We start from the raw sequence: 26,014 nt of genomic DNA, 5'->3' as shown, positions 1-26,014 counted from the left end.
GCTGTGAAAGAACACACACACACACACACACACACACAGTTAGAAACACGTCTGGGAGGTGGGCAGGCTGTCGTACGGCTGTGAAAGAACACACACACACACACAGTTAGAAACACGTCTGGGAGGTGGGCAGGCTGTCGTACGCACACACACACACACACACACACACACACACACACACACACACACACACACACACACACACACACACACACACACACACACACACACACACACACACACACACACACACACACACACACAGTTAGAAACACGTCTGGGAGGACTTTTTCTCTTCTTCTAATTCATTAATAATTAGAAAGAAAATGAAGGGCAGTGTACAACACACATGGAAGCAGAAATCCGGTGCCGTCTCTATTAATATATACTCTAAGCTCTATACTAACCCTGTCCACCTTCATGATCTGAAACCTCCGAGTGTCAGACAGTAGACTCTCTACTCACCCTGTCCACCTTCATGATCTGAAACCTCCGAGTGTCAGACTCTCTACTCACCCTGTCCACCTTCATGATCTGAAACCTCCGAGTGTCAGACTCTCTACTCACCCTGTCCACCTTCATGATCTGAAACCTCCGAGTGTCAGACTCTCTACTCACCCTGTCCACCTTCATGATCTGAAACCTCTGGGAGATGTCGGCCGTGTTGGCGGGCAGCCGCGAACGCCCAGACACGAAGCGCATGAAGAGCACGCGCTCCTCGTTGGAGAAGTCGTCCAGCGTCTGCCAGAACCACTGCACCAGCGCGTGCTGCTCGTCCACCTCGCGGTAGCGCACCACCTTCTTCAGGACGTCGCAGCAGATCTCCGGCATGCCACACACCATCTGCTCCAGCTGCTTGGCCGTCAGCAGGGACAGCAAGGGGACGGGCACGATCCAGGACATTCCCTCACGCACCGCCGCCACCTAATAAGAGACCAAGAACTTTTGATTGATTGATTGAAATATTTATTAACAGTTGTCTGCTCACTCATACACCTGTCTGCTCACTGATACATACACCTGTCTGCTCACTCATACACCTGTCTGCTTACTCATACATACACCTGTCTGCTCACTCATACACCTGTCTGCTCACTCATATATACACCTGTCTGCTCACTCATACACCTGTCTGCTCACTCATACACCTGTCTGCTCACTCATACATAAACCTGTCTGCTCACTCATACATACACCTGTCTGCTCACTCATACACCTGTCTGCTCACTCATATATACACCTGTCTGCTCACTCATACACCTGTCTGCTCACTCATACATAAACCTGTCTGCTCACTCATACATACACCTGTCTGCTCATTCATACATACACCTGTCTGCTCACTCATACATACACCTGTCTGCTCACTCAGTCATACACCTGTCTGCTCACTCATACACCTGTCTGCTCACTCATACACCTGTCTGCTCACTCATACACCTGTCTGCTCACTCATACACCTGTCTGCTCACTCATACACCTGTCTACTCACTCATAAACCTGTCTACTCACTCATACACCTGTCTGCTCACTCATACATACGTTGCAATGAATCAGACGTGAGTTTGAAGCTCAGTCTGGACCACTAGCATATGTTAGTTAATATAATTTGTTAATTTGAGGTGAATTAAATCAAGCCCTTTAGTTGATACTAAAGGCCTATTCATAGTCTGGATTTTCGGTGGTGAGGTGACCACCGGAGCTGAAATAACATTGAGCGGTGGTGAGTAAAAACCAGGGGGGCAGTCAGCCAGATATTTCGTGAAGCCTCATTTGAAATCGGTAGTTCATATAATGGCCTGTTGTGGCGCTGGACTGGACCCAAAAAGCCCCATAGCTCCATAGAGGCCCATGTATTTTGGCCCAACTTCACCTAGACTGTATTACCTTAATAAACATGGTCATGAATACTTTCTTCTTCCAGTCACTAGTTTAAAGTCTAATTTCTAATGTCATAATATTCTTTTTGGAAAATTATGGTCCCATTAATTAAAAAAAAATACCATAAAGTCGTGTATGTTCTGAGGGGCGTGGCTACCGTTACAGTCTATGATCGGGATTCCCCTCCCACTCGAGTCAAAAGAAAAACCAACGGAGAAGAAGGGGGGAAGTCCCGCCTCGTTGTCTGGGCCAGCCAATGGCCAGCTGGTCCAAAACGGAGCCAGCCAATGGCCAGCTGGTCCAAAACGGATCTAGAAAGATGGCGATTTACAGTGCATTAGAATGCAAGGGATTTCAGGCTTCATTTTACGTTCATGTTAGACCCGGGGAACGCTTTGTCCATATTTTTTACAGTCTATGGTAAAAACAGAGAGAAGGGCTGGAGCGGTGGCGGTGGTTTGCTCTTCACCGCGGCTCGTGACGTCATGTTGTAGACAGTTCGGTGGTCACCTCACCACCGAAAATCCAGACTATGTATTAGTGTAGCTACATTGAGACAGAGGCCGCTTTGATAGTTGCAGATCATAATGAAATTTGTTTGATTGAAACTCAATCTATGGTTGGCGACGAGAGCTCTTCAAGCTGACGGCGATGTAATTTCGTCACCTTGTCAGCTTGAAGAAGCGTTCATGTCAGTGAGCGGCGGACGTAGAAATGAGGACTTACTTGACGATCGATTTCATGCAGCCTGTACTCGATGCCCCGGTCCACATATTCCTTCCTGTTGTTGAAGGTCAGGGGGATACTGCTTCCTCCCGGGATGATGGGAACCATCTTTCCATCTGCACTCTGCCCCACGAAGGAGTCCAGAGGGATCATCTGGGAAGAAAACGTAATTTTTTCAGGAAATGAAGAATATTTGTAAAACAAAGCAATAGTGGTGTTGTGACTTTATATATTGTCAATGACTTGCATGAGAGGGGGAGAGGAGGTGGTGGAGTTAGACAGTTTGAGGGAGAGGAGGTGGTGGAGTTAGACAGTTTGAGGGAGAGGAGGTGGTGGAGTTAGACAGTTTGAGGGAGAGGAGGTGGTGGAGTTAGACAGTTTGAGGGAGAGGAGGTGGTGGAGTTATACAGTTTGAGGGAGAGGAGGTGGTGGAGTTAGACAGTTTGAGGGAGAGGAGGTGGTGGAGTTAGACAGTTTGAAGGAGAGGAGGTGGTGGAGTTAGACAGTTTGAAGGAGAGGAGGTGGTGGAGTTATACAGTTTGAGGGAGAGGAGGTGGTGGAGTTAGACAGTTTGAGGGAGAGGAGGTGGTGGAGTTATACAGTTTGAGGGAGAGGAGGTGGTGGAGTTAGACAGTTTGAGGGAGAGGAGGTGGTGGAGTTAGACAGTTTGAGGGAGAGGAGGTGGTGGAGTTATACAGTTTGAGGGAGAGGAGGTGGTGGAGTTAGACAGTTTGAGGGAGAGGAGGTGGTGGAGTTAGACAGTTTGAAGGAGAGGAGGTGGTGGAGGTAGACAGTTTGAGGGTTGAGATTTTTTAGAGAGATCATTGTGGATCAAATGTACAAATGCATTGCCTTGTCTCTGTAGTTCTTACACCCACGGTATCTTACAGGTACCTGAACATCACTGTAGATGTCGTGAATTTGGATTTGCATCGTTTTATTTCCTATAATTTGCCTGCAACGTACCATGACAATTTTGAAGAAAGGTAGTCCAAGGAGGTTTAGGAGGTACTACAAAGTAAACCTCCACAAACGTAACCAGTAGAAAATGAACCCATTGAAACGAGAAAATAGTTCGAGAAAGTTAGCGAAGTGTACGGCAAATCTGCCAAAAAAATGCTTACCACTAGCTTTCTCCACAAAATGTGTTCATGAAGGTGTCTACAATCACATACTGTACATTTGTTTCAACCCAACTCCCTTGGGAAACCTTGTGACAGCTGCTGAAAGTTGGGGTACCATTACCAACCAATATAAGGCAAAATTCCCAACATTTCATTATGCTTTAAAGGACCTATAACATAAAATTCAACTTTTTCCATTTATTTTGTGTTTTTGGGGCTCCCATATGTGTTTTCTATCCCCACAAATAACCAATTTTGAACAATCAGGCTTTCATATCATACAGGTGCTTTAATGGAAATTGCTCTCAGGAACAGCTCAACTGATTTTGGTCTCATCGTGATGTCATCAATGTCACCCTACTTTGTATAATTCCTCCTCTTCTTTAGTCTTCAGTTCCAAATTTGCATTTCCACTTTGTTTTCAATGTCCACCATTGTTGATTTTCCAAGTTGGCATGTAATGGAAACAAGCCTGGTTTTATCTAGCATCAGTATTATAATGACTCAAATATTAAATAATCTGCATATCAGCACCCCCACCACCTCAGGACATTGTGGTACTGCATCTAAAACTGCTTTCAAAGTCCAGAAAGAAATGACAAGGACTGGTTATATCAGAGTGGTGATTGAGGCTCAAACCATTAGAAATAACTTTGAGGGACATAGACAATATGATATTAAATATTAAAAGCAGTTTTAAAATCAATGTTATTTGCGCTTTAAGTAGCATGTGACATGTCAAACTAGGGCGTTTTCATGATGCTGAATCCATTGCAATCATTAGTTTTGCATGAAAAGCACTCCTTGGGCTAAATTCGGCCCCAGCCACTTGCACAACTTTATAGTTTTATCATTAATTACAGCGCTAATTAACATGTTAAAGGCGTCGTTGGCGGAGTGGGATCTCATTAAAAAGACGTTAAAGGAGTCCTTAGCCAGGGATGAGTTTTAATGGTACCCCAACTTTCAGCAGCTGTCACAAAGTTTCCCAAGGGAGTTGGGTTGGAGCAAATTTATAATATAAATTTGTTCCAACACAATTCCCTTGGGAAACTTTGTCACATAAAAGCAAATTTTCCCTTATTAAAACTAGTGTTGCTGAGGAAGGGCTTCGGACCGAAACGTTACCACTTTCAAGTAAATATATACATGTCTGGGAGCAGAAATTGGTGTGCAGACTTTTTGTTCTTTATCTATGACTTTGTGTTTGTTCTGGCACCCAGCTAGCTATGATTGGTAAGGTTTTTAGATGTGCGTGTCTTTCGGTTGTTTTTCAGCCTCCTTTGCAAACCTATTCAGGACCCACAAAATCCCCCCTTCTCAATTTCCAGGGACCCCAAGAAGCAGAGATTTGGAGATCTTGTATATCTGCTATTTTTGATTAGCCAACCAATGTGCTATACTCTATATAGCCGCCTAACTAATATCTTAAATGACACACATGCTTTCCCGGTTTTAATGGGTCAATTCACACAAACACAGAGAGAGAGAGAGAGAGAGAGAGAGAGAGCTTGTGAAACTGTGTGTCACCAGCAATGACAAAATCAGTCAAATGATGTCCAATCAAGTGGGAGGGTCCTGGCACGGTGGAGTGCCAGGTGTCATTGAAGGGTTTAACAATCAGCATCCACAGTGCACAGTATAAAACTAATTGATGCTCAGAGAGCAGTTTGACTTGGGTTAGAGCAGGGGTCCCCAAACTTTTTCCTGTGAGGGCCACATAACCTTTCCCTTCTCTGATGGGGGCCGGGGTCAGTTTGTAACAGAAAAAGTGTGACGATCGCAGGGGTGCCTAAACGTAAACATTTATTGTTTTCTAGAAATCCACACATAACCACATATTAATAACCAGTGCACGTACTGTACATGCAGCTCTACAGGGCTGCATAGTGCTTGTACTGTACATGCAGCTCTACAGGGCTGCATAGTGCTTGTACTGTACATGCAGCTCTACAGGGCTGAATAGTGCTTGTACTGTACATGCAGCTCTACAGGGCTGCATAGTGCTTGTACTGTACATGCAGCTCTACAGGGCTGAATAGTGCTTGTACTGTACATGCAGCTCTACAGGGCTGCATAGTGCTTGCACTGTACATGCAGCTCTACAGGGCTGCATAGTGCTTGTACTGTACATGCAGCTCTACAGGGCTGAATAGTGCTTGTACTGTACATGCAGCTCTACAGGGCTGCATAGTGCTTGTACTGTACATGCAGCTCTACAGGGCTGAATAGTGCTTGTACTGTACATGCAGCTCTACAGGGCTGCATAGTGCTTGTACTGTACATGCAGCTCTACAGGGCTGCATAGTGCTTGTACTGTACATGCAGCACTACAGGGCTGCATAGTGCTTGTACTGTACATGCAGCACTACAGGGCTGCATAGTGCACGTACTTCTTCACAGAAAAGTCAGGAAATAAACAACACTATTTGTGAAATAAATAATAACCAAATGACCCTCTCTGGGTTCTTCTCAGAAAAAATAAAGTCAGGAAATATATATAATAACACTATTTATGAAATAAATAATAACCAAATGACCCTCTCTGGGTTCTTCACAGAAAAAATAAAGTCAGGAAATATATAATAACACTATTTATGAAATAAATAATAACCAAATTACCCTCTCTGGGTTCTTCACAGAAAAAAAGTCCATTGAACATTAACTTTCTGTTGTGCCGTGCACAATCTTAACAGGTAAAGTTCAGCTTAGTTATCAGAGCAGAATCTCTTACTTAACTCTTCCATCGCCACTAGGGGGCGCAAAAAGGCCCTGACTGCCAGTTTCGATAACATATACGTAACATAACATAACGTATACGGCCCGCGGGCCGTAGTTTGGGGACCCCTGAGTTAGAGTATAATTATGCTGGAAGCATCTCCATGTCGATGAAAAGAATAACACAGTTTTCATAATAGCATCATGTCGACATTAAAACTGTGCAACTTCCTTAAAGGAGAATTTCATACTAGAAGGCTTTCTTACTTAGTTGTTACGTCCCCAACAAAGAGGTCCAGGTATTATTTTGTGCAAAAGTGCATTATTGGCTATTTCCCCTACCATAAGCCCTCAATGGGGCGGTACTAAACTAAATCCGTGGCACAAAACATTTGTGTGTTTGAGTACCACTGTTCTACAACAACACATTAGCCTTTTCTTCAAATACAGCAGCTAACCAGTTACTGTAAAAACAGTAGCCGACACAGAGCACAACTATATGTTTAGCCTTTCTATCTGTACACACTCTTCTAGCAGCCTGCGCACGTGTCCTAGACTTCCAAATATAAACACTAGTAGACTACACTTTGAGACGGAATTCACTAATTACATTAGTGTGCAAAATACAGGTCAACATTTTTGGCTCCATGGATCTGTCACAGACTGTGGTGGTGTGACCATGAATGTTTTTTCCACAAGGGGAGGAAAGAAGCTTATTGCTTTGACACAAACGCTCCATTTTGTAGATTTTAGTATTCATGTTTAAGACTCTTCTATAGAATGGAAGCTATAAGGCTGTCACGGTCATGACATTTGACTTGTTTTATAGGCTTTGTAAAGAAAACAATCTAATCAATATAAATAATGTGCAATACAGGCCTTATATTGTATACTGAAATGTACAAGCTCACAATGGTTTGCGATGCAGTAGCACATTGTGAGGTTGAATAGTGGCTTAAATAGAATTAAGTTCAGTACATGCCTGTGTTTTATATTTACTTTTTTGCTTGTGCATTGTATAATTAAGCAATATTACACAAGAGGGTGTGGTTTAACGTGATTATTGCCACGACAGTGATGCGGTCAGGAACGAGACGTAGTCGAGTTCCACAAGCATCACTGATGTCGCAGTGCGACGCGTTGTGAGCTTGTAGATCGGCTATTTTCAGCATGGAACAAAGTTTAAAATGACTTGCACTGGATCTCTTGTCCACTAGTCCCTTCCTAACATTTGTGTCTAGTTTTTATCTGTTGACGAAATTGTCAAGACATTTAGTTTTAGTCATCATAGCTTAGTTTTCATGTAGTTTCCATTTAGAAAAACGAATTCAGTCTTGGTTTTAGGCGACAAAAACAACACTGCACCACAACAAGCATTAGAGGATCATAAATGATATGGCAGCAACACTTGCTCGGTGCAAACTACAGCTACGTAGATGCAATTCACCATTTTCTCCAACGGCCAGCAGAGAAGGAGAGAGACAAGGGCCTCCATTTTCGTCACCGCTGAACCTCTTAGACTTATCCCTAAACTACTTTTCCTTTTTTTCACCATTTTGAAAAACATTTCTGAATAGTTCAACTAGCCAATCTACATTGACACGTTGTGAGCTTGTAGACTGGCCATTTTACCTATTCAAAAATGTTTTGCAAAATAGTAAAAAAAAGGCAAAGAATTTAGGGATAAGGGGTTTAGCGGTGAGGAAAATGGAGCCCGAGGCAACTCTCTCTCTCTCCCTCCCGCCCACACTCCCTTCATTCATGCCAAAGGAACAGATGCAGCCCCTTCCTCCCGCCCGCCCCGTAGCGTGGCGCCGTGAGCATGCATCACGGCCACGGCGGCTCTCTATCTCTCTTCTATATCCCTCCCTCCCTCCCTCTCTCTCTACGAGGTCTGGGAGCTGGGCCAGCTCTCCAGCAGACAGGATATTATGCTGCATCAACAACAGTGAGCGGTTCTTTTACAGTGCATGGGGTTGTGTGAGGATGTTTGGACAGGGTAGGGGGGGGGGGGGGGGCTTTAGCAGCACACACACACGCTCGCTTCCCTCCCTCTGTTCTGTGGAAGCCTGTATCTATCTATCTGCTGGCGTTCTGGTTGTTATGGTGGTCGTAACAAGAGCCACAGAAGCGCTGAGGGTGCTTATTCAGAACCGCTCCAGCAGGCTGGGGGGGGGGGGGGGGGTGATGCAAGCTGTAGATTCTCCTGATATATCCAGGGTTGGATGCAGAGGTAATTCATGCTTCAGCTTTTTATATCACCCTCTGGTCACTCATTTATATGGCCTGTGGAGACGGACAGTGTTTTATGCCTGATTATTACGGTCAGACTAGATTAAAAGGCATGCATTTCCTTTTTGGAAATGTAGAACGTCTGTTGGTAATATCACAGTTTAACAGTCTAACACATGTAGTGTAGCCGGATGCCACTCCTGGTCCCATTTAGTGGGTGGAATAATCATGATTACGCTTACAGCACGCACGTGACATCATTGGAAATGTGTTTTGGTTTCCACTGAATGTGAAGAATTTAAAAACAGACGTGCTCACAACAAGGCTCTGGGTCTAGAAGTCTTGGCAAAGGCTGGCCACAAAATTAGCATTTTTCTCATTTCTCTTCTCTCCGAGGCCTTTGGCTTAGTGCTCACATTTGTGTTTGGATATGTGTATGAGTGTCTGCTGATGGTTGGAGTATGTGAGGTTATTTTATCCGCCGTATTTTTATATTTAGTAAACCTGTACCCATTCTGTCTCCACAATTGAGTTGTTCTGACAATTCCCTTTGAATGATGAACTAAACGTTGATTTCACCCTTTGTCAAGTCCCGCCCGTGGTTGTGCCCCTCTTCGCAACCATTGGTTGCTGTTTCGTGGTTGGACAAAAAACTACCATTGAAATAACGTGTTTTTCAGTTCAGCTTCGTATTGATATTCTGGGCATTAAATTCTTATTTTAAACTTGGTGTCAGTAAAAAGGAACATCTCAGGTGCAGCATGGTGACTATGTTTGTTTTTAGTCTTTTCCAAATTCACCATAAACAAGGCGGAACCAGGGCGGAGCATGGCATGGACCAATCAGAAGTCTGACAAATGGTAAATTGTGCAGACTTCTTGTAAATTAATGAATGCAGATGTTTAACAATAATTTAACTCTTGAGAGCGTAAAATGAAACCATGACATGGATTTGGTTTCATTTTACGCTCTCAAGAGCTAAAGACCTATAAGGGACCACTGGTTGAAAACCACTGGGTTAAACGATACTGTTCTGAACAATCTTCCTTGGAGGAGTGGGGGTGGGGCCTCGTCCTCCTCCTCATCCTCCTCCTCCCACAGTGGGGACCATACATGCAACCTCCTCCTCCTCCTCCTCCCCCTCTTCTCCTCCTCCTCCTCCTCATCCTCCTCCCCCCCCTCCTCCTCCTCCTCCTCATCCCCCCCCCCCCCCTCCCCCTCCTCCTCCTCCCCCTCCTCCTCCTCCGCCTCACCCCCTCCTCCCCCCCTCCTCCTCCTCCTCCTCCTCCTCCTCATCCTCCTCCCCCCCCTCCTCCTCCTCCTCATCCTCCCCCCCCCCCCCCCTCCTCCTCCCCCTCCTCCTCCTCCGCCTCACCCCCTCCTCCCCCCCTCCTCCTCCTTCTCCTTCTCCTCCTCCCCCTCCTCCTCCTCCTCCTCCTCCCACAGCTCACCTCGTGGAAGTTGTCCTCGGTGATGCCGCTGTCGTGGATGTGCAGGATGCTGTTGAGGGTCTGAACATAGAGCAGGTCCACCTCCTCCAGGTCCTCCAGCGTTAGGGGGATGCAGCACAGCTGCTTCCACACCAGCGGCGCCAGGTGCAGGTCCAGAGGCTTCTTGGTGCGGATGGCCACGCCCATCAGGATGCCCAGGAACTTGAACTGCAGCAGGTGCTCGTCCAGACACGACGACGGATTCAGCAAGAACCTTTTTTTATTAAAAAAAGCAGAAATAACATGCATTTAAAAAAACAGTTTTTAATATTTGTATGTCCCTCAAAGTTATTTCTAATGGTTTTGAGCCTCAAATCAACACTTTTTGGTTCCCATGGTGACGACACGTCTATGCAAGCATGTGTCAATTCTGTCAAACATAAACGGGCTGCGACGGCGAGCAGGTAGATGTTATTTCCGGTTGCCGGAGTGGACTGCTGTAGCCGTCGTTGCTTAAAGTCCCTATTAATAGCACCGACTGCTCCCAATAGCTAAGATGGCACCCACTGCTCCCAATAGCTAGGATGGCACCCACTGCTCCTAATAGCTAGGATGGCACCCACTGCTCCTAATAGCTAGGATGGCACCCACTGCTCCCAATAGCTAGGATGGCACCCACTGCTCCTAATAGCTAGGATGGCACCCACTGCTCCCAATAGCTAGGATGGCACCCACTGCTCCCAATAGCTAGGATGGCACCCACTGCTCCCAATAGCTAGGATGGCACCCACTGCTCCCAATAGCTAGGATGGCACCCACTGCTCCTAATAGCTAGGATGGCACCCACTGCTCCTAATAGCTAGGATGGCACCCACTGCTCCCAATAGCTAGGATGGCACCCACTGCTCCTAATAGCTAGGATGGCACCCACTGCTCCTAATAGCTAGGATGGCACCCACTGATCCTAATAGCTAGGATGGCACCCACTGCTCCCAATAGCTAGGATGGCACCCACTGATCCTAATAGCTAGGATGGATAAATGCAGAGGACAAATTTCACAAAAAATACGGGTGGGAATAAGAGTGGGAACTAAATAATAATTATTAATTTACATAAGACACACGACAGTTAAAGGTATAATCATGTGATTTCACTTAATTCAAATATAACTTATATATTTTTTTCTTTTGATAATCCTCCCTTGTTGAAGCCATTTGTAGATTTGCTTTATTATTTATTTATTATTATTTATTTTCTATGAATTATGCCTGAGAAATGATATTATGAAATGTTGAGTTATTTTGTTTGCTATTGCTGCTATTATTTATACGATGATCTGCTGATTGTTATGGTAATGTCGTATGGTAATGTGAGGACGTCACGTTGATTTATGGGTGTCCCTCTGTGATGAGGCAGGTGACGGCAGGTGATCAGAAATCAGAGCGGCAGGGACAAACATTTAAACCACCACCACATAGCATAGCACATTTGTACAACGGAATATAGCCTTCTATATGAATTATTTTGTTTTGTTTAATCTAAAGTCGGGCTGTTCTAATAAATGACCCGAAATAACTGTGTTATTAATCCGAAGCCACTCTTACATCCCTACTATAGAGTGTGCTGACCATATAAGGAGTTCCTCCCTGTCCCCAGTTAACCCCTGGGGGTCAACAAACCTTAGGTTTCGTTTTTGGCTAGGTGGCCTGCCTTCATCCAATCAGGATAGAGAGGGGCCTTCCGCCAATGACGCCATGATCGAGCGGGGGCGGGCCTTGGTGTGTGTGCTGTTGGCCTGTCGTGTCCCCCCCCACTGTAGTGCATGTGCACATCTTGTTACCGGGGTGGACCGGGGTTTTTCCAAACCACCCAAATCACTGAATGCTACCAATCCCAATTTTCTTGTTTAGGTAACAAATTGGCATATTTTTAATTCATCATTTTAACATTAATAGAAAGATCTGATGGTTTGAACAGATCGTTTGGTAATGTATTCATTGGTAATGTATTCTCTCGTTTTGCCACCAGATGGTGGGAACGCACCATTATGCTGTTTTTGACAAAAATAGACGAATCTGGTTAAGTCACTTCCGGTTCAACGATCGATAACATCCGGTAGTACTTTAACCCCGTGTCACTCTCTTGGCTGTCCGGGATGCTAAGCTAATGCTAACTTTTTCATAACTAAGTCAAATTAACTTCAAACCAACCCCAAAACATAGCAAAATATCAATCTTTTTACAGCGACGCACATAGAGACGGCGCGCGTGCACACGATCGCGCAGATTTCGTCCGTTTTTTGGTAAATTACATCCAACATTACCGAAATTAGCGAAAACATGCTAATTTTTGCTTCGTTGAACCCCCGATAACTGACATTGATTGACATTCCGTTAATTCCGTTAACGGTAGGTTTGTATTTTTAGCAATAATCCGTTTTTTCCGTTAATTGTAGCCCAGGGCTTAAGATGAAGGGAGACATTAGTCTTTAGCCTATCAGAATTATTCATTTTGGCCTGGGCTGTGGCTCAGCGGTCCAGGCACCTGTCTGGCGGTGTTCGACTCCCCCCTCCCCCCCATCTCTCTCCCCATTTCCTGTTTGTCCCTCTATAAAAAATATAAAAATAAAGGAGAAAGCCACAAAAAAAACATTTAATAAAATAATCATTAATTTCACAGAGGATATATATATATATATATATATATATATATATATATATATATATATATATATGGAAATTCAAATCCAGGGCGGTTTGGTGAGCAGTCTTGGAAAGGAGCTATCGGTGTTGCTGACCTTGAGAATGTTACATCACTGGAAGCAGCAGTTGCATAAGACACATATCTATGCACACGCCCGCCCGCCCGCCCACGCACGCACGCACGCACGCACACACGCACGCACGCACGCACTCACGCACGCACGCACGGGGAGTGAGTGACGCAAGCGTTCTCGCCTGGATCAGCGACATGTGGGGGTGCATGTGACCATTTCACAGGACCGCGCGGGCTTGCGTCAACGCCCCTCAACTTGTCCGCTCACCCCCAAAATACTGAAAATTAATTACCAAGGAACGCCAGTCGCTGCCCGCCTGAAAAGGCCTTAACCCATTTAGACATGAGGACGATTCTACAAATGTCTTCTAAATCCTGACAGTTTTCTGTCAGTTGTTCTCAAACTATTTAATGTCAAGGAGCCTCAGAATGATATTGAATGCATTTGGCCGCCGACCCCCATCTGAAAATATGTTGTTCCAAGGACACCAAAAATAGCAGATCAACAAGCTCGTAGCGTGGCACTCGGTGCCGTCCTATGAGCTTGTAGATCTGCTATTTTTCAATAGCTAAAGTATAACATAATGCTTAAAACACCAAAAGGGTTCCTGTCCTGAATGGGTTAAGACACGCCTTCATGATCAGATTAAACAGAGCTGTGCCTCTCCTTTGTCCAATCCAGTGATTCTGGGACCATTTATTTATTTTTCTAATTCAGTGGTTTTCAACCAGTGGTCCCCTGATAGTGCTCCAGGTGGTCCCCAGCGAAATGACGGAGAGTTGGTAACCAAATGGACCCTTTATAGGTCTTTAACTCTTGCATAGAAGGAAGCATGAGGTCAGTCCGCTGGCGAGAAAAAATGGGCTGCAAAATTGTGGGATAAAAAAAAAGTCATAGCTAATCCAACCGACGGTTTGCGAGGACGTGTGCACACGTCCTAGCGCATTTTCATTGATATCAAACGAGAGAAAAATATTCAGATTTTTTCTTCTTTTTTTGGAGTTGGCCTCTCCTTCTGCACCATCTCAACATACCTCTCGTTCAAAATATGAACGCGAGGGATTATTCAGCGACTTTATCGTAATGATAGCGGGGTAAGCAAGCCAAAATATTTCTCCCGGTTTTTGTACGGAACGGAAGGGGGGGGGGGGGTCTTACAGAGTAAGAGCGGCCATATCTGCGCGGCACCCCGAGCTGTTATTTTGAAATAAATCCCGGCGCTGATTGTGTTAAGATGTTGATGGTGGACACAGCATCCGGAGCAGACCTCAGAGACCTCCTATAGCTGTCAACAGATCTGCTGTACTTGCCTGTCTCTATTGTAGCCCACCTCGGCTGTGGCGTTGGGGGAGGGGATGAGAAGGTCCACCACTCCCGTCTCCAACTCCTGCGCGCGCACACACACACACACACACACACACACACACACACACACACACACACACACACACACACACACACACACACACACACACACACACACAGTTTTTTGTTTTTACCAGGATCTGTGACAACACAAAAGTGTGCTGTGTGTCTACCACTGTTTTACCATCATTTAATAATAAACAGTCCTGTTGAACACGCTTTACGTCTGCGTCAGACTCTGTGTGACTTTTACACATATTGAACCAATAGAAAGTATTAACTCATTGACCGCCATCTAGTGGTGGCTAAGAGCGGCGCAGGCCACCCACACATAACTTGTTATGTGGTGTTGTTTGTATGGATTAGTGTACCTGACACTTCTCTGTGATGTACTGTACAGTACAGTATGTGGTGTTGTTTGTATGGAAGTGTTACCTGACACATCTCAGTGATGGTGTCGTCAAACACTCCCCCAGCGTCGTCCGCCCCCCTCCCCCACCAGCTTCACCTTCCAGGCCCTGGAGGGAAGGCGGAGGTCGGACGCGTTCAGCTTCACCACCTGACGGGCGATCTGGACGAAGATGGGCTTGCACTTACGGCCCCTATACGAGGGGGGGGGTGGTGGTGGAGAGAAGAAAGAGGAGAAACTAATAAAATCAAAACCAAAATGAAAACAAGGTTCCACAAGGTGCCCTTTTTTTCACTTGAGCCCCTCGAAATGGCTGTGCACGCCACTGATGCTCAGTATAGAAAAGTGGTTCTCAGACGTTTTCATTTCAAGGAACGCCATATTGGTATGCATTACTCCACGGACCCCTACTAACTCTTAAAGAGTGTACATTTAGAAAAGGACCCATACGGGTTCATTTGGTTCCAGTCGTACAGTCTCAGAGAGTTACAGCTAGACTTGGCCTGTAAGGGTCCATTTAGGTCCTAACTATCAATATTCTTTCAGGGGACCCCAGGGGACCCCCCTGCAGCCCCTGGGTGTGCGCAGTTTACATATACACCGTAACTGACCGTAAATACACAATCATTCGTGCTCGTGTGAAGTGCACCATGCAATACTAACCGCGTGGAGATTCTCTTGACGGTGATCTGGGGGCCGTAGTTCTTGCCCTGGACCATGGTCTTTCCTATGGAGCGCACCATGGGAAGGGTGTAGACCCTGGGGGCCAGGAGGGGCCTCAGCTGGCCCTGGACGATCCCCCACGTACCAGCGTTGTAGTGGGAAGTGCAGCTCTGGAAACATCGTGTTATGTTAAGCATTATTATTATTACACTAACAAAACATGGAAAAACAGAGAGAATGTGGTGAACAATCAGGCTCATTGGACCTTTTGTCTGTCCTGACAGTGTCTGACAGTGTTTCTTTTGTTTTTCAATGACACCCTTTTCATTATATGCTCTATTGCCCTACGCCATGGGTTTTCAACAGGTGGTCCGTGGACCACTGGTGGTCCGTGGAGGTATTGCATGTGGTCCCTGACCATGCATTTAGTAATGTAGGATTTGTTGATTTGTTTTAAATGTTCTTTCCACTAGTTGAGAAACCGTGAACTGAATGACCTGGTGACCTACGATGAGTCCATCCATGTAGTCATTTACTGACAACTTGGAGTTCAAGAAATTCAACAGAAAAAGGAAGTTAGAATCTCAAGAAGGGGGAAGTGCACCGGATTGTCTGGTTGAGTCATTATTATTAGGACATTTTACCAGTAGTAGTCAACGGTTGAGAAACAGTGGGATGTATACACATGGGATGCATAGCAAGTGTTAACTTACAAAAGCACTAATCTTAGCCCATATCCCCACCCAACACAATAGTGGTCCCCAGGTTGATTCTAAGTCAGGGTGGTGGTCCCTGGTTCACAATCAGTTGAAAACCCTACGCACCTGTCACCAGATTTTTGACGTGTGCATCAGCCTTTTGCTATAAAATATAATATACACATACCTGATTGTTGGGGCTGAGGTTGAGCAGCCTCCAGGAGGAGTACATGAGGTCAGAGAAGTGGTAGAGGAGGCGCAGGCGAGCCCTCACTGCCTCCATGCTCACCTCCTTCAGGGCACCGTACTGAGGAGGGACCGCTACGGGAAGGCCCAGCTGCAGCGGCACCGAGGACCCTGGAGAGGGGAGGGGAGGGGAGGGGAGGGGAGGAGAGGAGAGGAGAGGAGAGGAGAGGAGAGGAGAGGAGAGGAGAGGAGAGGAGAGGAGAGGAGAGGAGAGGAGAGGAGAGGAGAGGAGAGGAGAGGAGAGGAGAGGAGAGGAGAGGAGAGGAGAGGAGAGGAGAGGAGAGGAGAGGAGAGGAGAGGAGAGGAGAGGAGAGGAGAGGAGAGGAGAGGAGAGGAGAGGAGAGGAGAGGAGAGGAGAGGAGAGCTGTACATTATTAAATGCACCTGTTTGTCGTTCATGTACTGGAGGAAAATAATCTATGTATGAATAATCTTCTCCCCAGCCTCAAGACATATAATCTTCAAAACATGTATACCTTTGATCCGACCTTGTGTGAAAACAACTTGCAGTATGTTTCTGATCTACAAAAATGTAGATTCCCATCAAGCCTATAAATTATTCCCATACATTATGTAAATCAATCACTAGTAGTTATTATGTAACTATTATGTAAAGTGCCACACTGCAACTTGGGTCTAGTTTCAGTCATTATCATTCTCAACGTGTCAAGCAGGCCTTTGTTGTCATGCAGCATCAAGGCTGGTGTCTGCTTACACAATGACATGTGACCTCTGTGTTCACCAGTGGTTTTCAACTGTTTCCATATCAAGGTCCATTATTTATTCAGCATTTGAGCCACGGACCACCATGACATTTAGCCTCTCAGACCCATTTGAGCCCCAATGCAGCTTTTAACATTGATCCGGTTGCTACGCAACGCCTCCGTCACCACCAGCTATGGGACAACTCCTCTCCATTTACCTTGGTTGAAAGCAGGATTTTCAAACCTCCATAACTCGGAATGTACGAGCGCTGTCTGTGCAGCACTGTGTGTGTGTGTGTGTGTGTGTCTAACCTGGCGTGCGGGGCGGTACAGAGGGAGCGGTCCAGGCAGCACTGTGTGTGTGTGTGTGTCTAACCTGGCGCGCGGGGTGGAACAGAGGGAGCGGTCCAGGCAGCACTGTGGCAGCGTCCAGCAGAGATCTGGTGGATGTTCTTGCCCTGCAGCGCTGCAGCCAGCGTGGGCTCTCTCACATGGTTGGTGTGGCCCAGACCCAGCTGCACAGGGACCACAACACCTCAATATGAATACACAATTATAATAATAATAATAATAATGTTTGATATTTTCTGAGTTTTGGACATATGAGGGTTTCCGCCCGACAGAGATGATAATTATACTATAGAGCAGTGGTTCTCAAACCTTTTCATGTCAAGAACCCCCAAATTGACACTAATACAAATGGAACCAAAATGGACCCGCTACACTCTCAGAGTTACAGACCCATAAGGGTCCATTTGGTTCCAAACTATCATTTAGCTGGGGACCCCCTGGAACTCCCTCAAGGACCCCCTGCCCACTTTGAGATAGTAGCAAAGGAAAACCTCCCTCAGTACAAGAATGCCACTGTCTGTGACTGTGACATTCCACAAAACAACTCGGAAATGTTCTTATGCAAACCAATATGCAGATCCACAACAAATTATGTTATGCTCCCGGTTCTAATTAAAACTGGGAGAAATGTTTACTCAAATAGAAGCAATGGAAACATTGCCATAAGGAGTGTGTGTGTGTGTGTGTTACCTGTCCCTCAGAGTTGCTGCCCCAGGTGTACAGGTCTCCCATGGAGGAGAGGACAAGTGTGTGTTCGGCCCCCACGGCCACGTCTTGGACGACGACGCCCGCCAAAGCCGGCACCTGCTGGGGACGGTTGTGGTTCCGCGCCCGTCCCTCTGGCAAGCCAATGAGACGGTCTGATGGCGAGGAAAGGAAAAAAGAACAGAGGAAAAACGTGACTGGTGGGGTGGTGATTACAGCTCAGTGGTGCTCAAAATATGGAGCGTCGAGGGCGGCACATTGGAGGGCGGCAGTTCCCATCACAATCAGAACTGCAGCCTCACTCCCAATCTTCTGCCGTATTCTGAAAAGCTACCTTTTCAGACTCCTCCATGGCCCGTAGCACTTACCCTAGCCCCTTAGATAGCACTTTATACAGACTTATAGCATGTTACGTAGACAGCACTAGAATTGCATTTTATGTAGTCATAGCACTTTATAGAACATAATGTATAGTATAGTATGTATAGTTTACATATATAGTTTCAATGATATAGATACTCCACTGTTACAGTACGTTCTTAGCTTACGCATGTTTCATGATAACTACTTTTTATATACAGTGATGTATGCCATGCTTCTTTGTTATTGCTTACTGTAAATCGCTCTGGATTAAGAGCGTCTGCTAAATTATAAATTGGTGTGACACGAGACACAAGTCCCAACACACATTATTATTGCAATTATACAACTATTGTTATTTATTTAACTATACTTGCTTTACTGAGGCAAATTCTATACCCTGAAAAAAAAAGTACACATTTTGTACCGCTTTCATTTTGATTTCATAGGAGAACATTTTAAGTACAGTACAATCCTATCCGTTTCCTCCTCGATCTCAAAATGACATCCATGGGTACCTACGGGTATTTATGTTAGACACACCCACAGACACACCCCCAGATTCTCAGCCACACCCACAGGTTTATTGTGGAGTGTGGAGTAGCTATTCAACCACCAGGTGGCGTCGGCCCATGATGAGCAGAGCTATTAAGTCTTAATAGCTTCTAGCAATATGCAGTGGTGGAAAAAGCATCACATCACAGAGGACCCCCTGTTCTGTGGACCCCCTGTTCTGAGAGGACCCCCTGTTCTGTGGACCCCCTGTTCTGAGAGGACCCCCTGTTCTGAGAGGACCCCCTGTTCTGTGGACCCCCTGTTCTGAGAGGACCCCCTGTTCTGTGGACCCCCTGTTCTGAGAGGACCCCCTGTTCTGTGGACCCCCTGTTCTGAGAGGACCCCCTGTTCTGAGAGGACCCCCTGTTCTGTGGACCCCCTGTTCTGAGAGGACCCCCTGTTCTGTGGACCCCCTGTTCTGAGAGGACCCCCTGTTCTGTGGACCCCCTGTTCTGTGGACCCCCTGTTCTGAGAGGACCACCTGTTCTGTGGACCCCCTGTTCTGAGAGGACCCCCTGTTCTGAGAGGACCCCCTGTTCTGTGGACCCCCTGTTCTGAGAGGACCCCCTGTTCTGTGGACCCCCTGTTCTGAGAGGACCCCCTGTTCTGTGGACCCCCTGTTCTGAGAGGACCCCCTGTTCTGTGGACCCCCTGTTCTGAGAGGACCCCCTGTTCTGTGGACCCCCTGTTCTGAGAGGACCCCCTGTTCTGTGGACCCCCTGTTCTGAGAGGACCCCCTGTTATGTGGACCCCCTGTTCTGTGGACCCCCTGTTCTGAGAGGACCCCCTGTTCTGTGGACCCCCTGTTCTGAGAGGACCCCCTGTTCTGTGGACCCCCTGTTCTGTGGACCCCCTGTTCTGAGAGGACCCCCTGTTCTGTGGACCCCCTGTTCTGTGGACCCCCTGTTCTGAGAGGACCCCCTGTTCTGAGGACCCCCTGTTCTGAGGACCCCCTTTTTTCATATGCCATCTGAATTAGTTAAAAGCAGGCTCTGTACCCAAACATGCCTGTATTTAGCCTGTCCTGGTTTGTGCTGATTAAAAATGCTAGTCTGTTGCAATCTGACAGTTTTTAGTAGTCTTTGACTCTCTCTCCCCACAGTGTCTACTGTCTAGCCAAACAGGTTATGTTAATTGTATACAGTAGTCAGCCTATACTACAGAGGCTACAGCGAGAGAGAGTGTGTGTGTGTGTGTGTGTGTGTGTGTGTGGGGGGGGGGGGGGGTCCTGTAGGTTGGAAGGTCACAGATTCAGTTGTTTTCTTTGGCAGTATTCTGCAGTCCAGAATTGCAGTAATCAAGCCCAGAAAAAACAAGGGCATGGATCAGTGTTTTTGCATCATCTAATGACTGACAGGCTCTGATTCATGCAATATTTCTAAAGGTAAAAAATAAGGCAATCTTGGTAACATGATTGTGTGAATACTTTCTACAAGTCAGGTTGCCAAGTCTGCTTATTATTATGATTGATATTTGATACTCAGTTGTAGTAATAGTTACTATTACTACCGCTAAATATTAGCTATTATTATTACTTCTATCGCTTTCAACAACAAACACGAGAAACTTTCAGCTTCCTGGGGGCCTCACTGCCTGTCTGTCTGTCGGTCGGTTTTCATGTTCCATTTAGGTTATTTTTTATTGTAATATGGGGTATTTGTAAGGGAATTAAAATGTTCAGAAGTGACAGACTACACTACAGTATGCATCCACTGCACACAAAATGAAGTGGAAACTGAGTTACATGTCCTAACCGTACAGAACTTCTGGGCTGTATGTTTTGATTAATTGAATACACAGGACCTCAATGGAAACAGGCCATATCTTGGGGTTAATCCTTTTGGTAAATTGTGCTTTTATATAGCGCTTTTATCACAAGCGCTTTATATCATACTCTTGTTTGTATTCAACTTTACTTTAGGTGCGTGTTTCTTGCAAATAAAGTAGTCAATCCATCAATGAGTTATACAATGGAATCCTCATTTATCTCTGAGAGTGTAGCCTACAGGAGTCTGGTTTGAACTTCCAGTCAAGAGTCCTGGCTATGAGACAAATGCAAGCAAGCACATTGGTAGGTTTTTGAGATTCATTCTTTAGATGCTAAATGAAAAATATAGGAACCAGGGTGAAATGTACTTCACGTCAAACTGTAGGTGCTTTCCTGTGCTTCCCCCCCCCCCCCTGCATACCGTTCATAAAGTATTAAATCAATCAACATGAACCCTAACATTAGGTTGTTTGTTTTGAATGTATCATTAGTTTCCACTTTCCATTTAGTTTAGTTTTTTATTGTAATATGGGGTATATAACTGATTGATTAATTGACTCGGTTATTTAACAGTTTGCAATAAACAAGCACAGAAACTCAGAAAGTACATCTTGGTGTGTAGCGAATCTTGTGGACCAGACCCATTGCAAGATGCTGTACTCTGTTGTCAACCCTAAGCCCTTCCAGCCTTTCAAAGTGTGGAGGTGTTAGTTGGATTCGGGGGTTGAGGCCAAGTAGTAGCCTGACCAGCTTATTAGCATGTCTAAAGAGACACTTGAAGCTGGAGATCTGTATGGGCTTCACTCAAAAACCTGAGTAGACCCCAGAATTGTTTTAAAGAGAAAACAAATACCCCTGGAAAAAGTACTAAAAGTACTACTTTGGTAATTACAAGTAAAAGTTCGTAATGCAACATTTACTTGAGTAAAAGTACAAAAGTAACAAAAGTAGAAATTACACTTTATGCATAATATACCATTGCAAATTTTCAAATATATATAATTTTTAGAAAATAGCAGATCTACAAGCTCACAAGCTTGTGTAGCTATATGGCTAAAGTTAATGTGTGTGTTTGTGATGTGATCAAAAATCTACAAAGTAACTGGGGGTAATGGGGGTCCCTGGCATATCTTTTCAAATGGGGGTCCCTGGCATATCTCTTCAAATGGGGGGTCCCTGGCATATATTTTCAAATGGGGGTCCCTGGCATATCTCTTCAAATGGGGGGTCCCTGGCATATCTTTTCAAATGGGGGTCCCTGGCATATATTTTCAAATGGGGGTCCCTGGCATATCTCTTCAAATGGGGGGTCCCTGGCATATATTTTCAAATGGGGGTCCCTAGCATATCTCTCCAAATGGGGGTCCCTGGCATATCTATATATTAAAAGAGTTTTGCAGCATGTTTTTTTTTATTACTTGGTTAATTTGCAAGCTGGGATGTATAGTTGCTCTGGCCTCTGTCCTACTGTCCTACTGCCACCTACTGTCCGTTTATTATATTACACAGTGGGTGAAAAAAACACACCCCTTAAGACTAAACCACACCCATCAGAGGTGTGGCTTCCAGAGGTACCCAGGTTCTTTTAAAAACCTATAGGTACCTCTAGGTACTGGCCTGGTACAGACGAAGGGGACAGTACTGTAAGTACCGGTAAGTAATTCATTTATTGTTCATTGCCAAAATAGCCTCATATCGCTCGATAGATTGGCTATTTTGACTATGAATACAGGTGTGCATTGGGCATGTACGTGTTAAACTGGAAATATATTGATTATTATTTTACGTTTTCATTTAGAGAGAGAGAGACAGAGACAGAGAGAGAGAGAGACATTTGACATTAAGACTCAATACATGCCTTGTCCAAAGGTGTACACGTTGCCATCTTTGGTTAGAGCTACAGAGAACTGGGTTCCACAGGCCACTTTTTTGATGCCAATTCCACAGAGAATGTCCACTTTCTAGGAAAGATAAATAAAAAAAGATAAACACGACATTGGATGAAATGAAACCAAATTGACCCATAAAGGGTCCATTTTCATTTTATGCTTTCAATTGTTACATTTTTGTTAAACATCTGCATTACTTCATTTACAAGAATTCTACACAATTAGAGAATGTAAACAGAAACAGAACATAGTTTTAGGCGTGAGAGGCTAAATCTCATCACATGGTGGTTAGTGGCTCAAATCAGTGTTGTTTTTGGCGGAAATTTTCAATTTTAGTTTTAGTCACAGTCTCTTGAATAGTTTTCACTTAGTTTTAGTCACATTTTAGTCACGTGGAATGTTTAAGTGTTAGTCGACTAAATGTCAAGATTTTAGTCGACTAAATACATATTTTGGCGGGTTGTAATGACTGATTTTACACTTGCTGAAAATAGCCGATCTATAAGCTCACAACGCGTCGCACTTCGACACATTGTGAGCTTGTAGATTGGCTATTTTCAGCATGCAACCAAATGTAAAATAACTTATACTGGATCTCTTGTCCACTAGTCCCTTACTAACCTTTTAGTCTAGTTTTTATTTGGAAATTGTCAGTATATTTAGTCTTAGTTTTAGTCATTAGCTTAGTTTTCATTTAGTTTTCCTCAGTGGAAAAAGGTTAGTCAACGAACATTTTTCGCCTTAGTTTTAGTCGACGAAATCAACACTGGGCTCAAATGCCGACCAAAATACGGGCCTTGATGTGAAAAGGGTTGGAAACCCAGGGCATTAAAGGACTTGTTTTAGTTTAGTGTCATACCTAGGGTGAGGACTTGGTTTAGTTTAGTGTCATACCTGGGGTGAGGACTTGTTTTAGTTTAGTGTCATACCTGGGGTGAGGACTTGTTTTAGTTTAGTGTCATACCTGGGGTGAGGACTTGGTTAGTGTCATACCTGGGGTGAGGACTTGGTTAGTGTCATACCTGGGGTGAGGACTTGGTTAGTGTCATACCTGGGGTGAGGACTTGGTTAGTGTCATACCTGGGGTGAGGACTTGGTTAGTGTCATACCTGGGGAGAGGACTTGTTTTAGTTTAGTGTCATACCTGGGGTGAGGACTTGTTTTAGTTTAGTGTCATACCTGGGGTGAGGACTTGTTTTAGTTTAGTGTCATACCTGGGGTGAGGACTTGGTTTAGTTTAGTGTCATACCTGGGGTGAGGACTTGTTTTAGTTTAGTGTCATACCTGGGGTGAGGACTTGGTTTAGTTTAGTGTCATACCTGGGGTGAGGACTTGGTTTAGTTTAGTGTCATACCTGGGGTGAGGACTTGGTTAGTGTCATACCTGGGGTGAGGACTTGGTTAGTGTCATACCTGGGGTGAGGACTTGGCCGTGGAGTTACCGAGCCCCAGTTTCCCATAGTCTCCGTCTCCAAACGCCCAGACCATCATGCCGTCAGCAGAGACGGCCAGTGTGTGGTTCAGACCACACGCCACCTGACAAAAATATGACAACCGTGTGAAGTGAGGGGCGCTCTCTTATAGTCGTACATCATCCAATAAAAACATTAATATTCTTCCTCATGAATTTATTTGTCAACTTATGTTATTATCTTTTAACCATTGTTGTCAACGAGGCATTAAATGTTTGTGTTGGCACAAAAAAACGATTTGCTCAGACACATGTGACGTACATTCTCCTTTCATTGTCAATGGCAAATGTGACATGAGTTATGACAAAGATCTTGTATATAGGCGGGTCTAAAATATGGATACAAACTGGATAGAAGTAACTGTACAGTACAGTACCGTACAGAAGTACAGTATCATAATTAATGAGGAGCCCCTCCTATATATAGCTATAGAGATTCTTTCATCTTACACAAACATTAAATGCCATCGACAATGAATGGACAATTTGCGTCATATGTGTCTGAGCAAATCGACATGTCAGGTCATGATGTACGATGATAAGAGCGAGCAAATCCACCATTTTCGTCCTAGACAAAGATGAAATTGGAGACAATGAATGGAGAAAAGACCACGGATGCATATTACCTGTCCAACCTGGTATCCCTCCAGAGCTGTGACCTTCTCTGGTAGCTTCTTGTTGGAGGTGTTGCCCAGTCCCAGCCGGCCATAGTCACCGTTCCCAAAGGAGAACAACTTCCCGTCGGCCGTCACCACAGCAGAGTGCTTGAACCCACAGGACATCTAGGAGACCATGATCAAACACATTGAATCAATGGGTCACATGGGCAGTGGCGTGCACAGATACACTAGGGGGTGCTAGAGCACCAACTCTTGCCCTCTGGACAGCAATGTGCCCTTTTGATGTGTCCTTTTTTCTTGTACAGTGTGCAGTATGTGGACCATGGTGACATTGATCAATTCTTGATACAAATAAATCTAATATATTATTATTCTAACTAGTGATCCATTACTGATGGAGAACAACGAACCTGCACCACCTCCTCTCCCTGCAGGGCCTCGATCTGCCGGGGCCGGCGCTGGCGGTCGCTGTTCCCGTGGCCCAGCTTCCCGTAGTCGCCGTCGCCCCAGCTGAACACCTCGCCACTCTCCGTCAGCGCCATGGAGTGGCCGTCGCTACCGCACGACGTCACCAGCTGGGTCACCACGAAACCTGTGTGTGTGTGTGTGTGTGTGGCCAGACGGCACGGAAAACGTTACGAGGATTCTACAAAATGCCAAAGTTTCTATGTCAGCGGTTCTCAAACTATTTCATGTCAAGGATCCCAGAAATTATATGAAATTGGCCGCCGACCCCCATCTGCAAATATGTTGTTCCAGGCACCCCCCACCCCAGAAGCAGAGTTGAGTTAAAAACGTTCGCTCTGAAAGAATATACATTCAATGATTTGGTCCGTTTGGTGTTCACACTCGACTTTGTAAAGCGTACCAAATATTTAAACAAATGACATGTGGACATGTTAAGCGAACCAAATGGTGAGGGGAAAAAGAACATGAGGGGAAATCACTGTCTACAATTTTTGGGGCAACCTTCAGTCACACAGAGAGAGAAGAGAACAGACAGCAACAACTTGCTATTGCATTCATTCTTATTAATTATTTTATTAGCCAAATAAGAGCAACAGATGAACAGAGGAGCAGGTGTTTGAACAATAATGTGCTTGCTGCTGATGCATACAATTCACGGAGACGTATAGCCTACAACAAGGTATCCCCGATAAAATAGACTTTTCTTCCACCTTAACCCGATTAGATATATATTTCTGCGCATCAAATCGGCGGGCATTTCCATGTCATCTTATGGTTTAAACTTGAAGGTGGTCAGTTAGTATTGAGCTTCAAGTCAGAACAGCTCCGCTGCAGCTAATTGAGTTGACCTAGTTT

General features: G+C 45.1%; 1 protein-coding gene across 1 annotated transcript in view; it reads right to left on the bottom strand.

The window, feature by feature from the left end:
- herc1 (HECT and RLD domain containing E3 ubiquitin protein ligase family member 1) overlaps positions 1–26,014 on the bottom strand; it is a 153,956-nt gene that overhangs the window by 2,845 nt on the left and 125,097 nt on the right. The window contains 14 exon segments of the mRNA XM_083794082.1: positions 619–924; positions 2,608–2,760; positions 10,133–10,385; positions 14,199–14,275; positions 14,689–14,742; positions 14,744–14,855; positions 15,326–15,495; positions 16,211–16,380; positions 17,350–17,488; positions 18,015–18,184; positions 22,571–22,673; positions 24,014–24,136; positions 24,698–24,853; positions 25,102–25,283. Of these exon segments, the coding sequence (XP_083650208.1) occupies positions 619–924; positions 2,608–2,760; positions 10,133–10,385; positions 14,199–14,275; positions 14,689–14,742; positions 14,744–14,855; positions 15,326–15,495; positions 16,211–16,380; positions 17,350–17,488; positions 18,015–18,184; positions 22,571–22,673; positions 24,014–24,136; positions 24,698–24,853; positions 25,102–25,283 (2,168 nt within the window).

Source organism: Protomyctophum parallelum, assembly GCF_964188405.1.
Source record: "Protomyctophum parallelum genome assembly, chromosome: 2".
Taxonomy (NCBI): Eukaryota; Metazoa; Chordata; class Actinopteri; order Myctophiformes; family Myctophidae; genus Protomyctophum; species Protomyctophum parallelum.
The sequence above is the reverse complement of the archived record's forward strand: the minus strand, read 5'-3'. Positions and strand labels throughout refer to the sequence as shown.